General features: G+C 42.0%; 1 protein-coding gene across 5 annotated transcripts in view; it reads right to left on the reverse strand.

The window, feature by feature from the left end:
• The window catches only part of Rbl1 (RB transcriptional corepressor like 1), an 84,094-nt gene that overhangs the window by 16,790 nt on the left and 44,190 nt on the right, over positions 1-23,114 (reverse strand). For 3 of the 5 annotated variants that reach the window (XM_045156680.1, XM_045156679.1, XM_045156683.1), the window contains 6 exons: positions 21,360-21,492; positions 16,956-17,222; positions 14,141-14,352; positions 7,634-7,810; positions 5,955-6,026; positions 1,013-1,091 (listed from right to left, as the gene is read on the reverse strand). In XM_045156680.1, the coding sequence (XP_045012615.1) occupies positions 1,013-1,091; positions 5,955-6,026; positions 7,634-7,810; positions 14,141-14,352; positions 16,956-17,222; positions 21,360-21,492 (940 nt within the window). The remainder of the gene's footprint in view (positions 1-1,012; positions 1,092-5,954; positions 6,027-7,633; positions 7,811-14,140; positions 14,353-16,955; positions 17,223-21,359; positions 21,493-23,114) is intronic. The other 2 variants (XM_045156681.1, XM_045156682.1) reach the window with 2 other exon arrangements.

Raw genomic sequence — 23,114 nt, forward strand, 5'->3', positions numbered from 1 at the left:
AGAAAACAAAACCAATCATTTCTTTCAGGTAACTATCACAGTAATGAACATAACACCACCATCACCACCAACAAACTTAAAACCTAGCACAGTGGATCTGTTCTGTGAGTGAGAGTCTTAAAGTTAAGGTTCCAAGGGCTAGGGAGATAGCTCAAAAGTTGCTTGCTTGAAAAGCCTACCAGCCAAATTTGATTCCCTAATACACACATAAAGCTGGACCCAAAGTGGTGCACTCATCTGCTATTGGCATGCCCATATACAAACAGATAACTCACATTAATTAAAAGTTTAGGGGCTGGAAAGATGGCTCAGTGCTTGAAGGCACTTGCTTGTAAAGCCTGTTGGCCTGGGTTGGATTCTCCAGCACCCACATAAAGCCAGATGTAGGGCTGGAGAGATGGCTTAGCGGTTAAGCGCTTGCCTGTGAAGCCTAAGGACCCCGGTTCAAGGCTCGGTTCCCCAGGTCCCACGTTAGCCAGATGCACAAGGGGGCGCACGCATCTGGAGTTCGTTTGCAGAGGCTGGAAGCCCTGGCGCGCCCATTCTATCTCTCTCCCTCTATCTGTCTTTCTCCCTGTGTCTGTAGCTCTCAAATAAATAAATAAAAAATGAACAACAAAAAAAAATAAAAAAAAAAAAAGCCAGATGTAGTGATGCATGCACCTGGAGTTTGTTTACAGTGGCAGGATTCCCTAGTGCATGCATTCTCTCTTTCAAATAAATAAATATTAAAAGAGTTTAGGTCTTAGCAGTCCCAACAGTGGTCATGGATAGTTGTGTAATTTTAAAAAATTGGCTTTAAGGCCTGAGGGTCTAGTTCATTGATAGAGTGTTTGTCTAGTATGCTTGAGGTGAGACCTTAGATTTGGACCTAAGCACTACAAGAAAAAAAAAAAAAAGAGGAAGGTGCATTGTCCACCCCACCTACATCATGAGTTTATATTGCCTGACAGTTGTTATATTATGTATAACGTAACCAAAGGTGCATTACATTTAGCACATGAAAGCTTACCAGCATCTGTCATTTCAAAATCACCATTGTATGCCGCAACGTCTCTTGGAATATTTTTCAACAGAACACTTCTATAAACCTATAGGTCGGAGGGGAAAATAGGAATCACTGAGTCACAAAGAGGCACAAGTTAAACAAAATCAAACCAAGAAGAGCACAATAGCAAGCCAACTTAAAAATACATATTATTACAATAAAAATAAATAAACAAATAGGTATCATGTGGCTGGGGAGATGGCTCAAAGGGTAAAAAAGCTTGTAGTGCAAGCATGGTGACCTAAGTGGATCCCCAGAACCCACAAAAAGCTGGATGCAGTGGTGTATATCTGTAATCCCAACCTTTTTCTGTTGAGATGGTAGGTGTTGTGACAAGAGAATCCAGGAAATTCATGGGCCAGCTAGAGTGGGGTACACAGTAGTAAATAACAAGACAACCTGCCTCAAACAAGGTAGAAAGTGATGACCTAGACCCAAGTGTCCTCTGACCTCCAGATGAATGCCATGGCATCATGGACCTGCACTCACACATATTACACATCACACACACACAGTAATTTTTTAAAGTGTCATGTGTGGCTAGAGGGATGGCTTAGTGGTTAAGGCACTTGTCTGCAAAGCCAAAGGACCCAGGTTTGATTCCCCAGGACCCATGTAAGCCAGATGCAGAAGGTGGCACATGCATCTGGAGTTTGTTTTCTATCTCTCTATGTCTTTCCCTTTTTATTTTTTATTTTTATATTTTTTTATTGACAACTTCCATAATTGTAAAAATGTACCCCATGGTAAAATTCCCTTCCTCTCCCCACTCTTTCTCTCTTTTAAATAAAAAAAAAAATTAAAGTATCATGTGGGTTATAATCAAGCATTAAAAGCTTATTAACTCTGAGCCAGATGTGGTGACGTACATTTGTAATCCCAGCATGAGGGAGGTGGAGGAAGGAGGATCAGGAACTCAAGGTTATCCTCAACAACACAGTAGGTTTGAGACCAGCCTGGACTATATAAACCTCTGTTTCAACAATCATACAAAAGCCCCTCTCCCCCCCAAAATCTTCTTAACTCTGGTAAGTATAGATTATGGCAAGCCTTACAGAGAGGGGGGCAATGAGGGTTGGGGAGATTGCAAAGCCTGATAGCCTGGGTTTGATTCCCCAGGACCCACATAAAGCCTGGTGCACAAAGTGGTGCATCCATCTGGTGTCTGAAGCAGCAAGGAGCTCTAGCACAGCCATACCTCCTCCCTGCTCAAAAATATTTTCTTAAAGTGGGGGGAATGAGGTACAGCTTACCGCCTAAAATGCCTTAATTTACAAAATTACCATTTTAGTTTATGCAATTAAGTAGTTGGACTGATGAATAGGTTTCATCAAGATCTGAATTTATTCTTCTTTCCCTTTTAGTCTTTTCTGGTTTCTTTCAGGTAGGGTCTCACTCTAGCCCAGGCTGACCTGGAATTCCCTCTGTCGTCTCAGGGTGGCCTTGAACTCTCGGCAATCCTCCTACCTCTGCCTCCTGAGTGCTGGGATTAAAGGCGTGTGCCACTATGCCTAGCTTCTATTTATTTATTTTTTTATTGACAACTTCCATAATTGTAAACAATATCCCATGGTAATCTCCCCCCCCCCCGACTTTCCCTTTGAAACTCCACTCTCCATCATATCCCCTTCCCCTCTCAGTCTCTCTTTTATTTTGATGTTATGATCTTTTCCTCCTATTAGCATAGTCTTTTATAGGTAGTGTCAGGCACTATGAGGTCATGGATATCCATGCCATTTTCTATCTGGAGAAGCATGCTGTAAGGAGTCCTACCTTTTTTTTTTTTTTTTTTTTTTAATGAGAGAGAACGAGCAAGAGGAGAGAAAAGTGGTGTGCCAAGGGTCTCCAGCCACTGTAATTGAACTCCAGATGGGTGTAGCACTTTGTACAAAAGTGTGACCTTGTGCATATGTCACCTCTTGTGTCTAGTTTACTTGGGATCTGGGAAGTCGAACATGGGTCCTTAGCCTTCACAGGCAAGTACCTTAGCCACTAAGCCATCTCTCCAGACCTCTTCTTTCCTTTTACTTCCTTAACAAGAATCAGTTGATCAACAGCCTGTCCCAACCTATTCCCTTCTTCTTTTGATGGTTACATGAGAAAAAAGAAATCCCTCCTTATCCCTAAACTCTGTCCTACTGCAAGATGCATAAATAGAATGCTCCATTCCCTCACTGGGTAAGTTTCTAGTACTGAAGAGCTATTCAAGAAATGGTGGTATTGACAGTAACCTCACATTAATGGTCACTTGGGGAAATGCAGATGTCTCTAGACTTTGTTTCTGATGGATTTCCCCAAACTTTGCCACCAGGTTGTTTAAGTGTCTCAGTGTTGTTCACTATGGGTATATCTGGGGCTTCAAGGAGTAGGTTTGGGCTATCTTGGATGGAGGTGTGGCTGCCTGCCCGACTCTGTCTACTACATCTAGAGTTAGAGGCCATTGTGCTCTTTAAGAGCATAGCAACCAGATTCTTAAATGGCCAAAGCCTTAGTGTTAACTTCCCCATGTTCTTTAGCAAGAATGTAAAGTGAACATCCATTAAATATTTACTGTGTGCCAGGGTACTATACTAACATCTTACTTTTCCATAACTGAAAGGTTTATAAGGTTCTCACTACAGCAATAACTAAATTATCAGGGTTGTTTAGCATTAACTTAAAGATGCGAACATTAAGACTTCATGCAAAGCTGGGTGTGATATGGTGATGTCTGTAATTGCAGCACTTGAGAGATGAGGAAGAAGGATCAAGAATTCAAGTTGGGGGCTGGAGGAATGGTTTAGCAGTTAAGGCATTTGCCTGCAAAGCCAAAGTACCTAGGTCTGATTCCTCATGATCCACGTTAGCCAGATGCACAAGGGGGCGCACACATCTAGAGTTTGTGTGCAGTGGCTGGAGCCCCTTGTACACCCATTCACTTTCTCCCTCTCCCTCTTTCTCTGTCAAATAAATAAATAAATAAATAAATATATTTAAAAAAGATTCAAGGGGGGGAGGTATTACCATAGGATATTTTTTATAATTATGGAAAATGTTAATAAAAATTGTGAAAATAAAAAAAAAGAATAGTGGGTGAATTAAATAGAGAAATGGGAAAGAGAATGAGCAAAAAGAAAAAGATAAAGCTGGGCTGGAGAGATGGCTTAGCAATTAAGTGCTTGCCTGTGAAGCCTAAGTACCCCGGTTCGAGGCTTGGTTCCCCAGGTCCCACGTTAGCCAGATGCACAAGGGGGCGCACGCGTCTGGAGTTCGTTTGCAGTGGCTGGAAGCCCTGGCGTGCCCATTCTCTCTCTCTCCCTCTATGTGTCTTTCTCTCTGTGTCTGTAGCTCTCAAATAAATAAATAAATAATGAACAAAAAAAAATTTAAAAAAAGATAAAGATAAAGATAAAGATAAAAGAGAAAAGAAGAATGGAGAAGAGTGTTGAGAAGAGAGAGAAAAAGGAAAAGATAAAAAAATAAGAGAAAAGGTGCAGAAAAAAATTAGATAAAGATGAGATGAAGGAAACTCCCCAGTCTTGAAAAGCTCAAATATAGAACCAAAAATTAAAAAAAAAAAAAAATCAAGTTGGGGCTGAAGAGATGACTCAGCAGTTAAGGCACTTCAAAACTGGCAAGAAACTAATGACTAAGCTCGATTCCCCAGTACCCATGTAAAACCAGATGCACAAATTAGAACATGAATCTTGAGTTCATTTGCAGTGCTAGATAGAGGCCCTGGCACATCCATACTGTCTCTGTAAATAAATAAATAAATAAATATATTAATTAAAAAAAAAAAAGAATACACTAGGTGTTGTGGTGCACTCCTTTAATCCCAGCACTCAGGAAACAGAGATAGGAGAATTGCCATAGTTGCCATGACTTTGAGGCCACCCTGAGACTACATATTGAATTCCAGGTCAGCCTGGGCTACAGTGAGGCCCTTCCTCAAAAAACAAAAATACAACAACAAAAAACTCAAGCAAGTTTGAGATACATGAAACTGTCTCATAGAAATGGCTGAGATGGCTCAGTGAATAAAAACACTTGCTGTGCAAGCCTGAGCACCTGAGTTTGATCCTCAGAACCCATGTGAAGTTAGATGTGTTAATGCCATGCCTGTAATCCCAGAGCTCCTATGGCGAGAAAGGGTAATTCCCAAGAGCTCTGGGGCCGGCTAGTCTGGCACATGCAACAGTGAGCAACGAGAGACACTGACTGGGACGGGGTGGGAGGTGAGCACTGACACCTGCAGTTGTCCTCTGACCTCTACATGTGTACCTGCATTCATACACATATGCAGACAGGTGTACATACACATTACACACACCAAAAACTTGATGCATATATCAAAACAAGGCTACAGTTAATAAATCCTCAAACTTTATTCAATTTAACCCCCAGAGAATCAAATTTCATACTGTCAAGGAATGTTATATCTATCATTATATTGTATAAATATATATATTCCATTAGCTCTTTTGGTTAAAAAAAAAAAAAAGCCTCAGCTGGGCATGGAGGCATAGGCCTTTAGTCCCAGCACTTGGGAGGCAGAGGTAGGAGGACTGTCATGAGTTTGAGGCCACTCTGAGACTGCATAGTGAATTTCAGTTCAGCCTGGTCTTCAGTGAGACTTTACCTCAAAAAACAAAACATAAAAATCCTCTCCCATCAACAAATATATAGAAGGGATATCAGAACTTTAAAGAAGTACAAGTAAGTATATGGATGAATTAGAAATAGCCAGATTTCCTGACTTCTATTGAAATCATCCTTTACTATCTCTGAGTTTAACTGCATCCATTAAACCAGAAAATCCAAAGTATAGGAAAACCAGAAAGGAAGTTTACCTTTCAAATGACTTGTGAGCAAAGAAACAGCACTAACCAATTTTTAAGTCAGTAGGAAAAATAATGTAACTCACATGACTATTAGCTTGGGGCTGATTCCTATAGCTTTTCATTATTTCTTGAAAAGTTCTTTCTTCTTTTGTTACCTAAGGCAAATGAAAACCACATTTACCAACTACTTTTGAAAGAAAAATGGCTCTGGACAGAACTTCAATTACAGGTCAGCACTGAGTGCAGCCTTGCAGAAAGCCATTAACCCCAGGCGGATCCAAGAGCAAAAACTACTAGCATTTATGATTTTTGCTACCTGTAAAGTTCTGGATTTGTGGCCTGTGGGGATGTAGTTAATAGTTTCATTAGTCAAAAAGCACTGAAACTGACAAGGTATAACCACTGTCAATGTACTTCTTTGTAAAAAGAATTCTATAAGAAAACTCCGACTTACTGAATCCCCTGCCAGCTCTGGTTTTATTAGTTTTAAGTACTTATATAAAAGCAAATTAACCACCTACTAAAGGACAGAAAATGTCTTGCAGTGATTCATAATAAAACAATGCTTATTATAGGATTAGGCTTTTAACATTTCAAGACAGTCTGTTGGAGTTCTAATACTTAAATACAAGTCACAGTGGTAGGCCAAAGAAAGAAAACAGATAAACCAGAAGAGATTCCATCTTGAATTGTTATCTATTATAAAGTTCACTTAAATCTCTCCTTTCTCTGCTTCCCTGGCTATTAGCACTGAGCCTATTCTCCATGGTGATGAGATAGAAATAAAAAGTGTGGACTCTGAAAACACAAATGATTAGCTAAAAATGCTTAGGACTTATTTTGTATAGAGATTTTAAAGAGGCACAGGGGAGTCACAAGAGTGTGAACACATGTCCTTTACCTCAAAGCCTAAAAATAAGGTCTTAAAACTATATATATTAGTTAGGATTATAAGTCAATACAGAAATTACAAAGGCTTTTTGTAGATATATCCGAATTTTAAAAACACAAGTAAGATAAGGTTAATCCTATTTTATGACTTAAAACATGGTCCAGCAACTAAAAGCAAAATGCATTTCCAAGGCAGCACAGTAAGTCACTGGAAGCCACATGATGCAGAAGCCATTTTACACCAGATTATGAAAGAAGAGATCCAAAATTACCACTTTATTGCGTAACTTTGTTTTTTGTGGTAGGGTCTCATTCTAGTCCAGGCTGACCTGGAATTCACTATGTAGTCTCAGGCTGTCCTTGAACTCATGGTGATCCTCCTACCTCTGTGGGGATTAAAGACATGCACCGCCATGCCCAGATTTTTATTGTGCAAAGTTCTGGGACTCAGTTACTCGTCTAACATGTTAAGGACCAAAGGACCATATCTGAGATGCCACCAGGTAGAGGTGCTACTGATATTGCCCAATTCGTTTATGACCACTGTATTCTTATGAAGTAAAAAAGATGCTTGGCAGGCAGAGGTAGGAGGATTACAGTGAGTGAGTTCGAGGGTACCCTGAGACTACATAGTGAATTCCAGGTCAGCTTAGGCTCCAGTGAGACTCTACCTCGAAATACCAAAAATAAATAAATAAATAAATTATTAGGACACTGGCGAGGTGAGAGGCTGAAACTATTACTCAATCACTGTGGGCACTGTTGGCTGGCTTGCAGCACTAAAGGCAAAGTATGGATTAAATCCAACACATCTGAATTGATGCTTCAAATAAAGACAACTAGATCAAAGACCTCCCCACCTGTGCGTTACCTTTGCCATAATGTAAAAGGCACAAAGAAGGAGTTGATCCAAATGCCTATCTCTCATTAAATCAGGGCAGTGAACTAAAGTGAACTCAAAACATGTCCATATCTTCCTTCGTAACTCACTTGAAACATCCAATTTTATACATAAATCACGTAGGCGTACACTTGCCAGATGATACACCTAAAATGTAAAAAAACAAATTGTTGAAAATGCCAACTAGTTAGGTGTTGTGGCACATGTTTATAATTCCAGCACTTGGGAAGTGGAAGAAGGAGTTCAAGGCCAGCCTTGGCTAGTCACTGTCTGAGGCAAGCCTGGGCTACAAGAGACCTTGTCTCAAAATATACACCCAAGCAACAACAAAAGAACCCAAGGAATGGGACGACTCAGAAGGTATCATGGTGCTGGAAAGAAATGACAGCAGTGCTCAATACTGCAATATCTCTATCACACCTTCCAAAGCTCAGGGTCTAATGTGGAAGAGGTGGCGGAAAGAATGTAAGAGCCAAAGGAAGGGCAGGACTCCATACAACATGTTCTCTCCAGACACAAAATGGCCTGGATATCCATGGCCTCACAGTGCCTGACACTACCTGCATAAGACCATCGTAAGAGGAGGAAAAGATCATGACATGAAAAGTAAAAGAGAGACTGATTGAGATGGGGAGGGGGTATGATGGAGAATGGAGTTTCAAAGGGGAAAGTGGGGGAACGGAGAGCATTATCATGGGTTATTTTTTATAATCATGGAAGTTGTTAATAAAAAAAAAAACAAAGGAAGTCAATATCAGTGACTATTTTTTTGGGTGGGGGGACATGTATGTGTGCATGCATGTGGTCCATGCATGCATATGTGCAGATGTGTGCCCTGTGTGCATCTGAGCTGTCCTCCCCTATTACTTTTCTGACTTATTTCCTTGAGATAGAGTCTCTCACTAAACACAGCAGCCATTTTTTGTAGCCAAACTAGCTGATCAATGATCCCCAATGATTCTCTATCTCTACTCCTTCAAGACTGGGGTTGCAGGTGTGTATGACCATGCCCACTGCTTTATGTGGGCTGGGAATCAAATTCCAGCTCTCTCAGGCCCACATGCTAACACAGCAAGCACTCTTACCTGGATGAGTCATCTTCCCAGCCCCATTTCTTTTTTCTTTTTTCAAATTCTTCTATCTTACCATTAACAGGGACATATAGGCTATTGTTCAAAATCTCTCGAGCTGGTATACGGCTCAGTGGGAGAGCACTCGCTTAGCAAGTGAAGGGCCTTGGGTTCAAGCCCCATCACTGACAAAAAAAAATTCTTATAATTTCTGTGCACTAACATTAGTTCACTGCTATGGCAAAAGATTACTGATTACAAAATTCTCTTTGGAAAACTACTTTAAATATATTTATTTGAGAAAGGCAGAGAGAGAGAAAGAGAGAATAAACAAAATATAAAACAAAAGTGACACAAGTGCTTGGCATGGTGGCATAGCCTTTCACCCCAGCACTTGGGAGGCAGAGTGAATTCCAGCCTGGGCTAGGGTGAAACCCCCACCTCAAAAAAACAAAAACAAGGGCTGGTGAGATGGCTTAGTGGTTAAGCGCTTGCCTGTGAAGCCTAAGGACCCCGGTTCGAGGCTCGATTCCCCAGGACCCATGTTAGCCAGATGCACAAGGGGGCGCACGCGTCTGGAGTTCGTTTGCAGTGGCTGGAAGCCCTGGCACGCCCATTCCCTCTCTATCTGTCTTTCTCTCCCTCTCTCTCTGTCACTTTAAAATAAATAAAGAAAAATGAACAAAAAATATTAAAAAAAAAAAACAAAAACAAAAACAAAAAAATGGTGACACAAGCATCCAGTACATGTTTGTAGTGGCAAGAGGTTTTGGCACACCCACACATGCACATATACAAGTAATTTTTGTCCCTTATGTTACAGGTTTTATGAGCAAACAACCAAAATACAGCAAGTGAAATATGAGAGATTTTGCTATTGTTGGTCAAATATAATAGGGAAATTCAGTTCAATGACCTGATATCTTTATAAATATATTTTATTATTAGTTTAAAAATATTTGTTATTTTTTTTATTTATTTGACAGAAGGAGAGAGGGTATACCAGGGCCTCCTAGCCACTGCAAATGAACTCCAGATATGCACTGCCTTGTGCATCTAGCTAATGTGGGTCCTAGAGAATTTAACCTGGGTGCTTTGGCTCTGAAGGGAAGCACCTTAATTGCTATGCCACCTCTCTGGTCCTACTTTATTATTTAAATTTTTTTATATTTTATATTTGTTTATGAAACAGAGAGAAAAAGAGAGAGAGAGAGAGAGGAAGAGAGGGAGGGAGGGAGGGAGGGAAGGAGGAAGGGAGGGAGAATGGGTGCACCAGGGCTTCTAGCCACTGCCAAAGAATTTCAGATGCATACGTTGCTATGTGCATCTGGCTTATGTGGGACCTGAGGAATTGAACCTGGGTCCTTAGGCTTCACAGGCAAGTGCCTTAACCACTAAGCCATCTCTCTAGCCCTAAAAATATTTTTATTTGTAAGTGGAGATGGGGGAAAGAGACAGACAAAAAGAATGGGCGAGCCAGAGCCTCCAGATGCTGCAAACAAACTCCACATGCATGTGTCGCTTTCTGCACCTGGCTTTATGTGGGTACTGGGAAATTGAACCCAGGCCGTTAGGCCTTGTAAGCAAGTGCCTTAACTGTTGGGCCATCCCTCCAGCCTTATAAGCATACTTTATTTAAATTACTATTAATACAAATGATCCTGACACTGCAAAATCTATAGTTTTACCTTTTTATTATTTTCTTTTTCTGCCGGGGGTGGGTGGGTGGGAGGGAGATTGATGTAAGGTCTCACTGTAGCCCAGACTGTATACACACACACACACACACACACACACACACATATATATTTTTTCCGAGGTAGGGTCTCACTCTGGCCCAGACTGACCTGGAATTGACTATGTAGTCTCAGGGTGCCTCGAACTCATTGTGATCTTTCTACCTCTGCCTCCCAAGTGCTGGGATTAAAGGCATACACCACCATGCCCGACAGATAAAAAAATTTTTTTTTTTTTTTTTGGTTTTTCGAGGTAGGGTCTCACACTAGCCCAGGCTGACCTGGAATTCACTATAGAATCTCAGGGTGGCCTCGAGCTCACGGTGATCCTCCTACCTCTGCCTCCCGAGTGCGGGGATTATAGGCGTGCACCACCACGCCCGGCGACAGGTAAAATATTTAAAAAAAATAAAAATCAGGGTCTGGAGAAATGGCTTAGCAGTTAAGGCTCTTGTCTGCAAAGCCGAAGAACCCCGTTCAACTTCCCAGGACCCACAAAAACTATATACATGAGGTGGCGCCTGCGTCTGGAGTTTGTTTGCAGTGGCTGAAGGCCCTAGTACACCTATTCTCTCTATCTGCCTTTCTCCCTCTCTCCTCTTTCAAATAAATAAAATTTTAAAAAAATAGGGCTGGAGAAGACAACTTAGCCATTAAGGTGTTTGCTGGCAAAGCCAAAGGACCTGGTTCGATTCCCCAGGACCCATATAAGCCATATGCACAAGGAGTCATATGCATCTGGAGTTTGTTTGCAGTGGCTGGAGGTCCTAGCACACCTATTCTCTCTCTCTCTCTCCCCCCCTCCCTCTCTATCTCTTTCTCTCAAATAAATAAAATATATTTTAAAAAACCCAAAAAATAAAATTAAATAAATTAAAAAGAGAGCCGGGTATGGTGGTACATGCACTTGGGAGTCAGAGGTAGGAGGATCACCATGAGTTCGAGGCCACCCTGAGACTACATAGTGAATTCCAGGTCAGCCTGGGCTAGAGTTAAACCCTACCTCAAAAAAAACAAAACAAAACAAAACAAACAAAAAAAAACCCACAATTAATTAATTAATTAAAATAAATAAATAAGAGAGCCAGCCCGGGCATGGTGGCGCACACCTTTAATCCCAGTACTCAAGAGACAGAGGTAGGAGGATCACCGTGAGTTCAAGCTACCCTGAGACTACACAGTGAATTCTAGGTCAGTCTGGGCTAGAACGAGATCCTACCTCACCCCCCCCTCCTGCCACCTCCGAAAAACAACTGAAAGCAGAAGCTCAAACAGGAACATTGTTTACAGTAGCATCATTCACATTATTCACCCAAAAGGGGAAACAACACAAATGCTCTCTGGCAAATGAGTAGATAAGCAAAATGTGGCATATATACACAATAGAATATTATTTAGCTTTAAAATGGAAAGAAATTGCAAAGCATGATAGCATATGGACAAATCTACAAGGTATTAGGCTCAGTAATAAGCCAGTCACACAAAGGACAAATTACTGTATGATTTCATTCAAATGAGGTACCAATGATGATTAAATTCAGAGACAAAAACCCAGAATGGTGATTGCTAGAATGTGGAGGCAGAGAGAAACAGAGGCTCATTCTTTAATGAGTGGAATTTCAGAAAGGGAAGAAAAAATGTTCTAGAGATGGATGCTAGCAATCGTTCTATAGCATTGTGGATGTATTTAATTTAAAAAAGTGTCAGCTGGGCATAGTGGCAAATGTCTTTAATCTCAGCACTCAGGAGGCAGAGGTAGGAGGATCACTGTGAGTTGGAGGCCAGCCTGAGACTACAGAGCAAATTCCAGTTCAGCCTGGCTAGAAGAGTGAAACACTCTCTTGAAAAAAACAAAACAATAGGGCTGGAGAGATGGCTTAGCGGTTAAGCGCTTGCCTGTGAAGCCTAAGGACCCCAGTTCGAGGCTTGGTTCCCTAGGTCCCACATTAGCCAGATGCACAAGGGGGCGCATGCGTCTGGAGTTCGTTTGCAGTGGCTAGAAGCCCTGGCGCGCCCATTCTCTCTCTCCCTCTGTCTGTCTTTCTCCCCGTGTCTGTCGCTCTCAAATAAATAAAAAATGAACAAAAAATATTAAGAAAAACAAAACAAAACAATATGGGCTGGAGGGATGGCTTAGCAGTTAAGGTGTTTGCCTGCAAAGCCAAAGGACCCAGGTTTTATTCTCCAGGACCCATGTTAGCCAGATGCACAAGAGGGCACATGCATCTGGAGTTCACTTGAAGTGGCTGGAGGCCCTGGTGTATCCATTCTCTTTCTCTCCCCCCTTTCTCTGTCAAATAAATAAAATAAAATAAAACAAAATATTAAAACAAAACAAGAAACCACCAGTGAAATTAACAGTAGCCACTGAAAGCCTTAAATTGGGCCAGCCAGGCCAAATGAGCCAATGAGTGCAATAGTGGCATGTCAATATGAGGGAAACGAACTACTCTAAATGGACTGGAAGCCTGCTCTATGGGAGGGAATACATCCCTGATACTGAAAACCTACAACAGGGATAGTCATGAGCCCTACGGGTGTAACATCTGCTACTATCTGGCTAAATGTATATAGTATGCTCACCAAACTGCCAGTAAGCATTTCTCTTAATGTTCATACCCTTATATTAACGCTACTCTCACTTTTGGTTGGAGAAGCTTCTCTGTTTTGTAACTTTTTTTGTTCATTTTTTATTCATTTATTTGAAAGCAATAGGCAGAGAGAGAGAAAGGCAGATAGATAGAGAATGGGAGTTCCAGGGCCTTCAATCACAAACAAACTCCAGATACATGCGCTCCCTTGTGCATCTGGCTAACGTGGGTCATGGGGAACTGGGCCTCAAACAGGGGTCCTTGGGCTTCACAGGCAAGCGCTTAACCACTAAGCTATCTCTCCAGCCCTGGAGAAGCTTCTCTTTTTAGATGGCAGCGACCTTAGGATGACTCAGACGCACCACGGTGCTGAGAAGTGACAGAGCGCTCAGCATTGAAGTATCTTGATCACACCTTCCATGGCTCAGGATCCATTGCAGAAGAGGTGGTGAAAAGAACGTAAGAGCCAAAGGAAGGGTAGGACTCCTCACAACACGCTCCTCCAGACACAAATTGGCCTGGATATCCATGACCTCACAGTGCCTGACACTACCTACACAAGACCATCATAATAGGAGGAAAAGATGATGGCATCAAAATAAAAGAGTGACTGATTGAGACGGGGAGGGGATACGATGGAGAGTGGAGTTTCAAAGGGGAAAGTCGGGGGAGGGAAGGAATTACCATAGGGTATTTTTTACCTTTATGGAAGTTGTCAATAAAAAATAAATAAATAGAAGTCAGGTGTGGTGATGCACTCCTTTAATCCCAGCACTCGGGAGGCAGAGGTAGGAGGATCTCTGAGTTCGAGGCCACCTTGAGACTACATAGTGAATTCCAGGTCAACCTGGGCTAGAGTGAGACCCTACCTTAAAAAAAACAAAATAAATAAATAAATACATAAATTTAAAATAAATAATAAAGAAATAAAGAAAAAGAAAAATACCAAACCAAAGCAAGAAAATTGCAAAAGTATAGATTCTATGTTATAATGAAATAAAAAGAATAAAAAAGGCCAAGCTACTCTGTTAAACAATTTTTCTTGATTAAATTATTTTCAGATGCTATAGAAACACGTACCTTTCTGTAAAATAGTGCTAAGGACCCAGTCCTCTTTGGTTTGTTCATTCCAGTCAGATGAACCTCTTGTGCTTTACTGAGATTTGTCTGTTTTGGAGAAGTACCAATTAATGACTGGGCTGTCAGTGCTATGGGACTCTCAACTTTGGACTCCTGAGTTGTATTCACTGAAATAGGTATCAGTGTTATCTCTCCAGCATCGTTGGCAACACCTGAATATACAAGCAAGAGTTTTCAGTTTTAGAAATAAGCTTTGTACTTCTGGGAAAGGTGTTCTGTCAATTAAATATATGGCCCTGTAGTGTTGTACCTCATGCCTATAATCCCAGTAATTGGGAGGATGAGGCAGGAGGATTGCTGTGAGTTGAGGCCAGCCTGGGATGTAGGCAGAGTGAGATCCTAGCTACAAAAAATAAATAAAATAAATAAATAAAATAAAAATAAAACAGGGGCTGGGGAGATGACTCGGTAGTTAAGAGTGCTTGTCATACAAGCATGAGGGTTTATAGGATGGCCTGAGACCATCTGAGTTTGATCCCCAGTACCCATTTTAAAAAGCTAGGTATTGCTGAGTGTGGTGGCACATGCCTTTAATCCTAGTACTAAGCACTTAGGAGGCTGAGGCAGGAGGATCACTGTGAGTTCGAGGCCAGCTTGAGCCTACAGAGTGAATCTCAGGTCAGCCTGGGCTAGAGTGAGACACTACCTAAAAAAAAAAAAAAAAAAAAAAAGCTGGTGTGGTAGCACATACCTTTAATCCCAGCACTCAGGAGTCCCAGGCAGAAGGATCACTATAAGTTCAAGGCCAGCCTGAGACCACTTAGTGAATTCCAGACAGTATAGGCCTGAGTGAGACCCTCCGTGGAAAAAACAAAAACAAAAGAAAAAAAGAAAGAAAAAGCTGGGTGTGGCTGCACAAGCAAACCCTGTCCTGTGGAAGGCGTAGACCAGAGCATCAAGGAGGCACACTTATCAACTAGTTTGACCAATAAAATCCCAGCACTTCCAGTAAGACTCCACCTCACAGAAATAAAGCAGAAAAATGACAACAGAGGACACCCAATGTTCTCCTCTGGCCTCCACACACATGTGCATCTACATACACACATATGCATACATTACATATACATATACATACCATGTAGCCACATCCACAAAGGAAAAAAAAAAACAGGTTGTAGAGATTGCCTCAGTGATTAAGGTGCTTGCCAACAAAGCCTAAGGACCCACCAGTACCCACATAAAGCCAGATACACATGGTGGTGCAAGCATCTGGAGTTCATTTGCAGTGGCTAGAGATCCATTCTCTCTCCCTCCCCCCCCTCAACTAAATAACATATTCAAATTAAAAAAAGCAAAAAAAGAAACAAATTGGCTTTTTGGGGGAGGGTGTTTTGCAGGTAAGGTCTCACTGTAACCCAGGATGACCAGGAACTTACTCTGTAGTCCCAAACTGACCTTAAATCCACAGCAATCCTACCTCTGTCTCTTGAGTTCCAGGATGAAAAGTGTGTGCCACCACACCTGGCTTTTTGATGGCTTTTGAGCACTTAAGATATATATATATTTTTTTAATTTGAGAGCGATAGACACAGAGAGAAAGACAGATAGAAGGAGAGAGAGAGAATGGACGCACCAGGGCTTCCAGCCTCTGCAAACGAACTCCAGACGCGTGCGCCCCCTTGTGCATCTGGCTAACGTGGGACCTGGGGAACCGAGCCTCAAACCGGGGTCCTTAGGCTTCACAGGCAAGCGCTTAACCGCTAAGCCATCTCTCCAGCCCCCTTTTTTTTAATTTTTATTTTTTTTTATTTTTAAGATATTTTTAATCACATAACAAAATTGTCACTCAATTATTTTGGAATTTGCAAAGCTCAGATAACAAAATAAGGTTCTAATAGAGTAGAAAAGGTATTAAATGTGAACATAAAATCTGAATTCAAAACAAGACAAGTGGTGGAGCACAGAGGACTCTGGTGTGTACAATACTATGAGGAGCTAGGCAGATGCACACCCCCCTGCATAATCAAAATGCACAGAATGTAAAACAACAAGTGTGGGCCCGAGTGCAGCTGTGGGTTGGGTGGCGCTGTCAGTGCACCGCCTGGTGTCAGGCGCTGATGGGTGTGGAGGCTGTGGGAGAGGCGCGGAGATGACAATAGGGAGCGTATGGCAACGCTGAGCACAAAGCTCAGTTTTGCTGTGAACTTTACATTGTCTTATAAAATCAATTACTTTATAAAAAGAGTTTAGGTTCAAGGGCTGGAGAGATGGCTTAGTGGTTAAGCACTTGCCTGTGAAGCCTAAGGACCCTGGTTCAAGGCTCAGTTCCCCAGGACCCACTTTAGCCAGATGCACAAGGGGGCGCACGCGTCTGGAGTTCGTTTGCAGTGGCTGGAGGCCCTGGCACGCCCATTCTCTCTATCTGCCTCTTTCTCTCTCTGTCACTTTCAAATAAATAAATAAAAATAAACAAAAAGCGTTTAGGTTCAAGAAAAAAATACTGCATTAGAAAGAAAAAACCAATAAAATATTTCTAAAATTTTTGGCACACCAAAATTTACCTCAGAATAAACTATGAAGTGCATTAAGATGTTACCATGAGGACTAGAGAGATGGCTTAGTGGTTAAGGCACCTGTCTGTGAAGCCAAGGGACCCAGGTTCTGTTCCCCTGGATCCACATAAGCCAGATGCACAAGGTGGTACATGCATCTGGAGTTTGTTTACAGTGGCTGAAGGCCCTGGTGCACTCATACTCTCCCCCCCCCCCCCCTCTCTCTCTCTCAAATAAAATAAAATTTAAAAAGATGTTACCATGCAGGGGAACTGTAACTTTCTGCCCTGTTGTTCCTGTTACTGTGGTTGTGGCCATTGTTAGAAGAGCTTGCCCAGGTGAAACGGATATGTTCTCAGCAGTAATGCATGAAGAAGGAGCGATTTTCAGTTTTGTTCCTTCTGTCATAATCTTGTCCATAAGTATTTCCTTTGGGGGTTCATCTCCAAAAAGTCTTCTCTTAGCACTCCCTGCAGCAGGAGAGCTATATCGTTCATGGACAGAAATTGGAGACAATGGTTGCATATCTAGAAAAGAGAAAAATAAATTAGAGAGTATGAAATGTATTCCAAAACAATAAACCAGGCTTACCCATTCATATTCTAAGCACTGGCTTCTGCCTCATGTAGCATCAAGATTAGTGAAGAGAGAAGCATGAAGTAAGTCATTACACTTACATACGGAAATTATACTAGCTTATCTTCCTAATATGTGAATGTTTTTGGGGGGGACAGGGGAGGATTTGAAGGAGGGTCTCACTCTAGTCCAGGCTGAACTAGAATTCACTATGTAGTCTCAGGGTGGCCTCGAACTCACAGCAATCTCCTACCTCTGCCTCCCGAGTGCTGGGATTAAAGGCGAGCACCACCATGCCTGGCTAAAACCTTTTTTTTTTTTTTTAAATCATCAAAAGAGCAGCATATTAAGGATAAAGGATAAAGTAGAAGCTGAGAGGTAGAATAAAGTAGCCATTAAATGTAAACAGTCCCTGTAACATCTGAGAAAGGGTAAGCAAAAGCAAAGGTCAGTGTTTTGTATCACAGCTTTGTTTTCTCCCACTCAAAGCTGTTTAAGGCAGTAGCTGTGGGCTTCTGATTTACACAGACAGAATCACCTTTAATAGGTCCACTAGAAGACATGAGTAAAACTGATATAACTGCTGACCTTGCCTCAATCTGAGGGTTTTCTCTGATCAAAGAAAGTTAGGGTTATGGTCTATGCCTCTCCTAATGCTATCCATCTGCAGTGCTTTGTCTATTCTCTCCCATTCTTTTCCCAATATGTGTGCAGCCTCTCTAGTCTGTTTCAACCCTATGTCTTTTCCCACAATTCTTCACTGCTTTCATTAGTCCATTATTTTCCTAGTGTATAAATAATGTGTCGGATGTGGTGGCACACGCCTTAAATCCCAGCACTTGGGAGGCAGAGGTAGTCGGATCACTGTGAGTTCAAGGCTACCCTGAGACTAAGTGAATTGCAGGTCAGCCTGGGCTAGAGTGAGACCCTACCTCGGGGAAAAAGACAACAGCACTTGCCTATGAAGCCTAAGGACCCATGTTCTACGTTCCAGATCCCATGTACAGCCATATGCACAAAGGTGAGGCAAGTGCATGCACATGCCCACTAGATGGCACCAGTGTCTGGGGTTCAATTGCAATGGCTGAGGCCCTGGTGTGCCAATTCTCTCAAATAAAAAAATTTAGAAATTTAAGGGTGCAAAGTACATACACCTGTAATCCTAGCACTCAAGAGGTTGATGCAGAAGGATCACAAGCTCAAGGACAACCTAGGCTACATAGGGAGATGCTGTATGAAAAATAAAATTCAGGGCTGGAGAGATGGCTTAGCGGTTAAGCGCTTGCCTGAGAAGCCTAAGGACCCCGGTTCGAGGCTCGGTTCCCAGGTCCCACGTTAGCCAGATGCACAAGGGGGCGCACGCGTCTGGAGTTCGTTTGCAGAGGCTGGAAGCCCTGGCGCGCCCATTCTCTCTCTCTCCCTCTATCTGTCTTTCTCTCTGTGTCTGTCGCTCTCAAATAAATTTAAAAAAAAAATTAGAAAAAAAAAGAAAAAGAAAATTCAAATTATATAATCCAAAAAGACGTATTTGACAGCTGTTCTGTCATAAGAGACAATAAGAACACATTAACATTTTTCCATTGTTAAGACTAGTGTACAATTTTAGTACTATAGATCAGTCATTTAGGAGACGTAGCTCAATGGTAAAAGGCTTGCCTAACATGGAAAACACCCTAGGCTTAATCCTCTCACACCTGCCAATCTAAAAACACTTATGTATAATCAAAACCATCAAACAAAAACTTATGTATAATTCCCCTTTAATTGGGATGGATATATTAGTGGTAGAGCACTTGCCTAGCATCTGTGAGGCCCTAGGTTCAACCACCAGTACCACAATCCCAGAAGCTTGTATAGGTGTCTTTATTAGAACTCAAGCATCCCCAAAACAATATGAATTCTTTTTTTTTTATTTCAATGAAAGCATTTTGCTTCACCTATTTATATTTTATTTTATTTTATTTTATTTATTTGAAAGCAACAGACAGAGAGAGAGAGAGGAGAGAGAATGGGTGCATCAGGGCCTCCAGCCACTACAAACAAACTCCAGACGCATATGCCCCCTTGTACATCTGGCTAACATGGGTCCTGGGGAATTGAGCCTCGAACCGGGGTCCTTAGGCTTCACAGGCAAGCGCTTAGCCGCTAAGCCATCTCTCCAGCCCCAATATGAATTTTTGTTTTGGTTTAAATATTTATTTTGGGGTTATAGAGAGAGCTCATTTGGCAGAATACTTGCCTGGAATATGCAAAGCTCTAGGCTCAATCCCTAGTATTTCAAATATAAATAAATATAGAGACATACATAAAGGACAAATATAGTTTGTCAAATCTGTAAAAGTATTAACTTAAATACTTTTCTATTAGCATTTAGGAAAAGTCATCTATGCTTTAAAAGTCCAATATAGGGGCTGAAGAGATGGCTTAGCAGTTAAGGCACTTGTTTTGTGAAGCCTAAAAACGCAGGTTCAATTCTCCAGTACCCATATAAGCCAGATGCACAGGGTGGCACATGCATCTGTGGTTTGTTTACAGTGGTGGGAGGCCCTGGCACACCCTTTCTGTCTGTCTCTTTCTCTCTCTCTCTCCCCAGCATATAAATAAATATTTTTTAAAGTCCAATATAAGGCAGGGCATAGTGGTGCATGATTTTAAACTCAGCAATGGGGAGGCAGAGGTAGGAGGATCACTGTGAGTTCAAGGCCAGCCTGAGACTACATACTGAATTCCAGGTTTGCCTGGGCAAGATCTAGATCCTACCTTGATAAAGCAAAAAAGTTCAATATAGGGGGGCTGGAGAGATGACTTAGTTGTTAAGGTGCCTGCCTGTGAGGGCCAAGGACCAGGTTTAAGTCCCTAGTACCCATGTGAGCCAGATGCACAAGGTGGCCCATGCGTTTGCAGTTTGTTTGCAGTGCTGGAGGCCCTGGCATGCCCATTCTCTCTTAAATAAATACATATCTTTTTTTAAAAAAGTCTAGGACTGGAGAGATGGCTTAGTGGTTTAGGTATTTGCCTGTGAAGCCAAAGAACCTAGGTTCAATTCCCCAAAACACATGCAAGCCAGATGTACTAGGGGCACATGTGTCTGAAGTTCGTTTGCAGAGGCTAAAGGCCCCAGCATGCCCATTCTCTCTGTCTGTCTCTCTTCTATCTCTCTCTGCTTGCAAATAAATAAATAAAATTTATTTTTTAAAAAAGCCCAGGGGACTGGGGAAATGGCTTAGTGAAGATGATTTAGTTGTTAGTTGACAGTTTGAGGCCACCCTGAGACGACAGAGTGAATTCCAGGTCAGCCTGGGCTAGGGTGAGACCCTACCTCCAAGAGAACAACAAAACTAAAAGTCCAATATAGGGCTGGAGAAATAGCTCCACAGTTAAGGTGCTTGCCTGCAAAGCCTAACAACCTGGGTTTGATTCTTAAGTACCCATGTAAAGCCAGATACACAAAGTGGCACATGCATCTGGAGTTTGTTTGCAGTGGTTGGAGACCTGGTGCACCCCTATTCAGATTTTCCCTCTCCCTCCCTCCTTCCTTTCTTGCAAGTAAATAAAAATATGTTTTAAAAGTCCAAAATAGAACCAAAGTATAATGGTTCACACCTTTAATCCCCGTACTCTAAAGGCTGAGGTAGAAGGATCTCCATGAGTTTGAGGTCAGCCTGGGCTACAGAGTGAGTTCCAGGTCTGCCTGGGATAGAGAACCTGTCTCAAAAACACAAAAACAAAAAACATCCAGGCCAGGCGTGGTGGTGCACACCTTTAATCCCAGCACTCAGGAGGCTGAGGTAGGGGGATCACTGTGAGTTCGAGGCCAGCCTGGGAGTACATAGTGAATTCCAGGTCAGCCTGGGCTACAGTGAGACTCTGCCTCAAAAAAACCCCAAAAAAGTCCAAAATACAATTTATACATTAATTGAAACTACAATTTCAAAGAGATCATATTTCGGATCAGAGAGGAAATGGTTTTACTTTACTCAAATCCTGATGAAAAACTTAGATCTCTTAATAATATATTATCAAGATTTGAAATTTTTCTCTGAAAAGAACCCCCCCCCCCGCCATTATCTTACTAATGTTAGACCTACCCCTTCGAAGACTGCCACTGTCAGTCCGAACTTCCTTGACCCTGGGATGCATTATTGGAGACATTGGCATCATGGGAAGATGTCCCTGTACATGTCCTCCATTTCCTACTTCAAAGTTATTTGGAAATATAACCTATAGAAAATAAAGCACTTTATTTTACATAGATGAATCCAGTGATTAAATCATAAAAAGTGTGATAAAAAGGGGCCGCAGAGATGGCTTAGTGGTTAAGGCACTTGTCTGCGAAGCCTAAGAACCCAGGTACAATTCCCCAGGACCCACATAAAACAGATGCAAAGCCTGACGTGGCGGCGCACGCCTTTAATCCCAGCACTGGGAGGGAGAGGAAGGAGGATCACTGCAAGTTTGAGGCCACCCTGAGACTCCATAGTGAATTCCAGATCAGCCTGGGCTAGAGTTAGACCCTATCTCAGAAAAACAAAACCAGAACAAACAAACAACAACAAAAAAGCCAGATGCATAAGGGGGTTTATGCATCGGGAGTTTATTTGCAGTGGCTGGAGGCTCTGGTGCGCCCATTCTCTATCTGCCTCTTTCTCTCTCAAATAAATAAAATTAAATTATAAAACAATTTTAAAGCCAGGCGTGTTGGTGCACACCTTTAATACCAGTAGTCGGGAGGCAGAGGTAGGAGGATCGCCATGAGTTCAAGGCCACCCTGAGACTACATAGTGAATATCAAAATCAGCCTTGGCTAGAGGTAGACCATATCTCGAAAAAACAAAACTAAAAAGAAAAAAACTTTTAATGAGAAAAGTCTTACTTTAGTATTTCCCTTCCCTTTTCACTTCTTTGAATTTTTTGTGTGTACATATGTGCTCATATTTGTGAAGGAAGACAACGTTGGATGTTATTTTCAGGTACAACATCCATCTCTTTTTGAGGCTCATTGGACTGAAGCTCACCAATCAGGCCAGAGCAGCTGGCCAGTAAGCCCCAGGGACCCGTCTCTACCTCCACAGTACTGGGACCACAGGCCTGCACCACCAATCCCAGTATGCTTTGCACTGTAAGAAAAGCACTTTACCGACCAAGCTATCTCAGCCCTCACTTCTTCACGAAGTAGAATAACTTGCATCAAGCATACAACTGTCAATGCTAGGGCTCCTTTCACTTAACCTTCCATTACCTACTTAAGCTACTGCCCATTGAGCCAGGTGTGGCGGCACATGCCTTTCATCCCAAAACTTGGGAGGCAGAAGTAGGAGGGAGTTTTGGGGTTGGCAAGATGGTTCAGTGGTTAAGGCACTTGCCTGCAAAGCCAGAGGACCCCGGTTCAATTCCCCAGGACCCACGTAAGACAGAGGCACAAGGTGGCACATGAATCTGGAGTTTTTTTGCAGTGGCTGGACGCCCTGCCACGCCCATTCTCTCTGCCTCTTTCTCTTTCATAAATAAATAAATAAGAAGTTTTAAAAATTATTTTTATTTGCAAGGGGGGGGGGGAGAGACAGAGACAGAGACAGAGAGAGAGAGAGAGAGAGAGAGAGAGAGAGAGAGAGAATGAGACTGGGCATGCCAGAACCTCTAGCCATGGCAAACAAACTCTAGACACATGTTCCACTTTGTGTATTTGGTTTCACATGAGTACTATGGAACCAAACCTGGGTCATTATGCTTTGCAGGCAAGTGACTTAGCCACTGGGCCATTGCTCTAGCCCATTTTATTTATTTATTGGTTTTTCAATGTAGGGTCTCATTCTAGCACAGGCTGACCTGGAATTCACTATGTA

The sequence above is a fragment of the Jaculus jaculus genome, chromosome 8 (assembly GCF_020740685.1).
Source record: "Jaculus jaculus isolate mJacJac1 chromosome 8, mJacJac1.mat.Y.cur, whole genome shotgun sequence".
Classification (NCBI taxonomy): Eukaryota; Metazoa; Chordata; class Mammalia; order Rodentia; family Dipodidae; genus Jaculus; species Jaculus jaculus.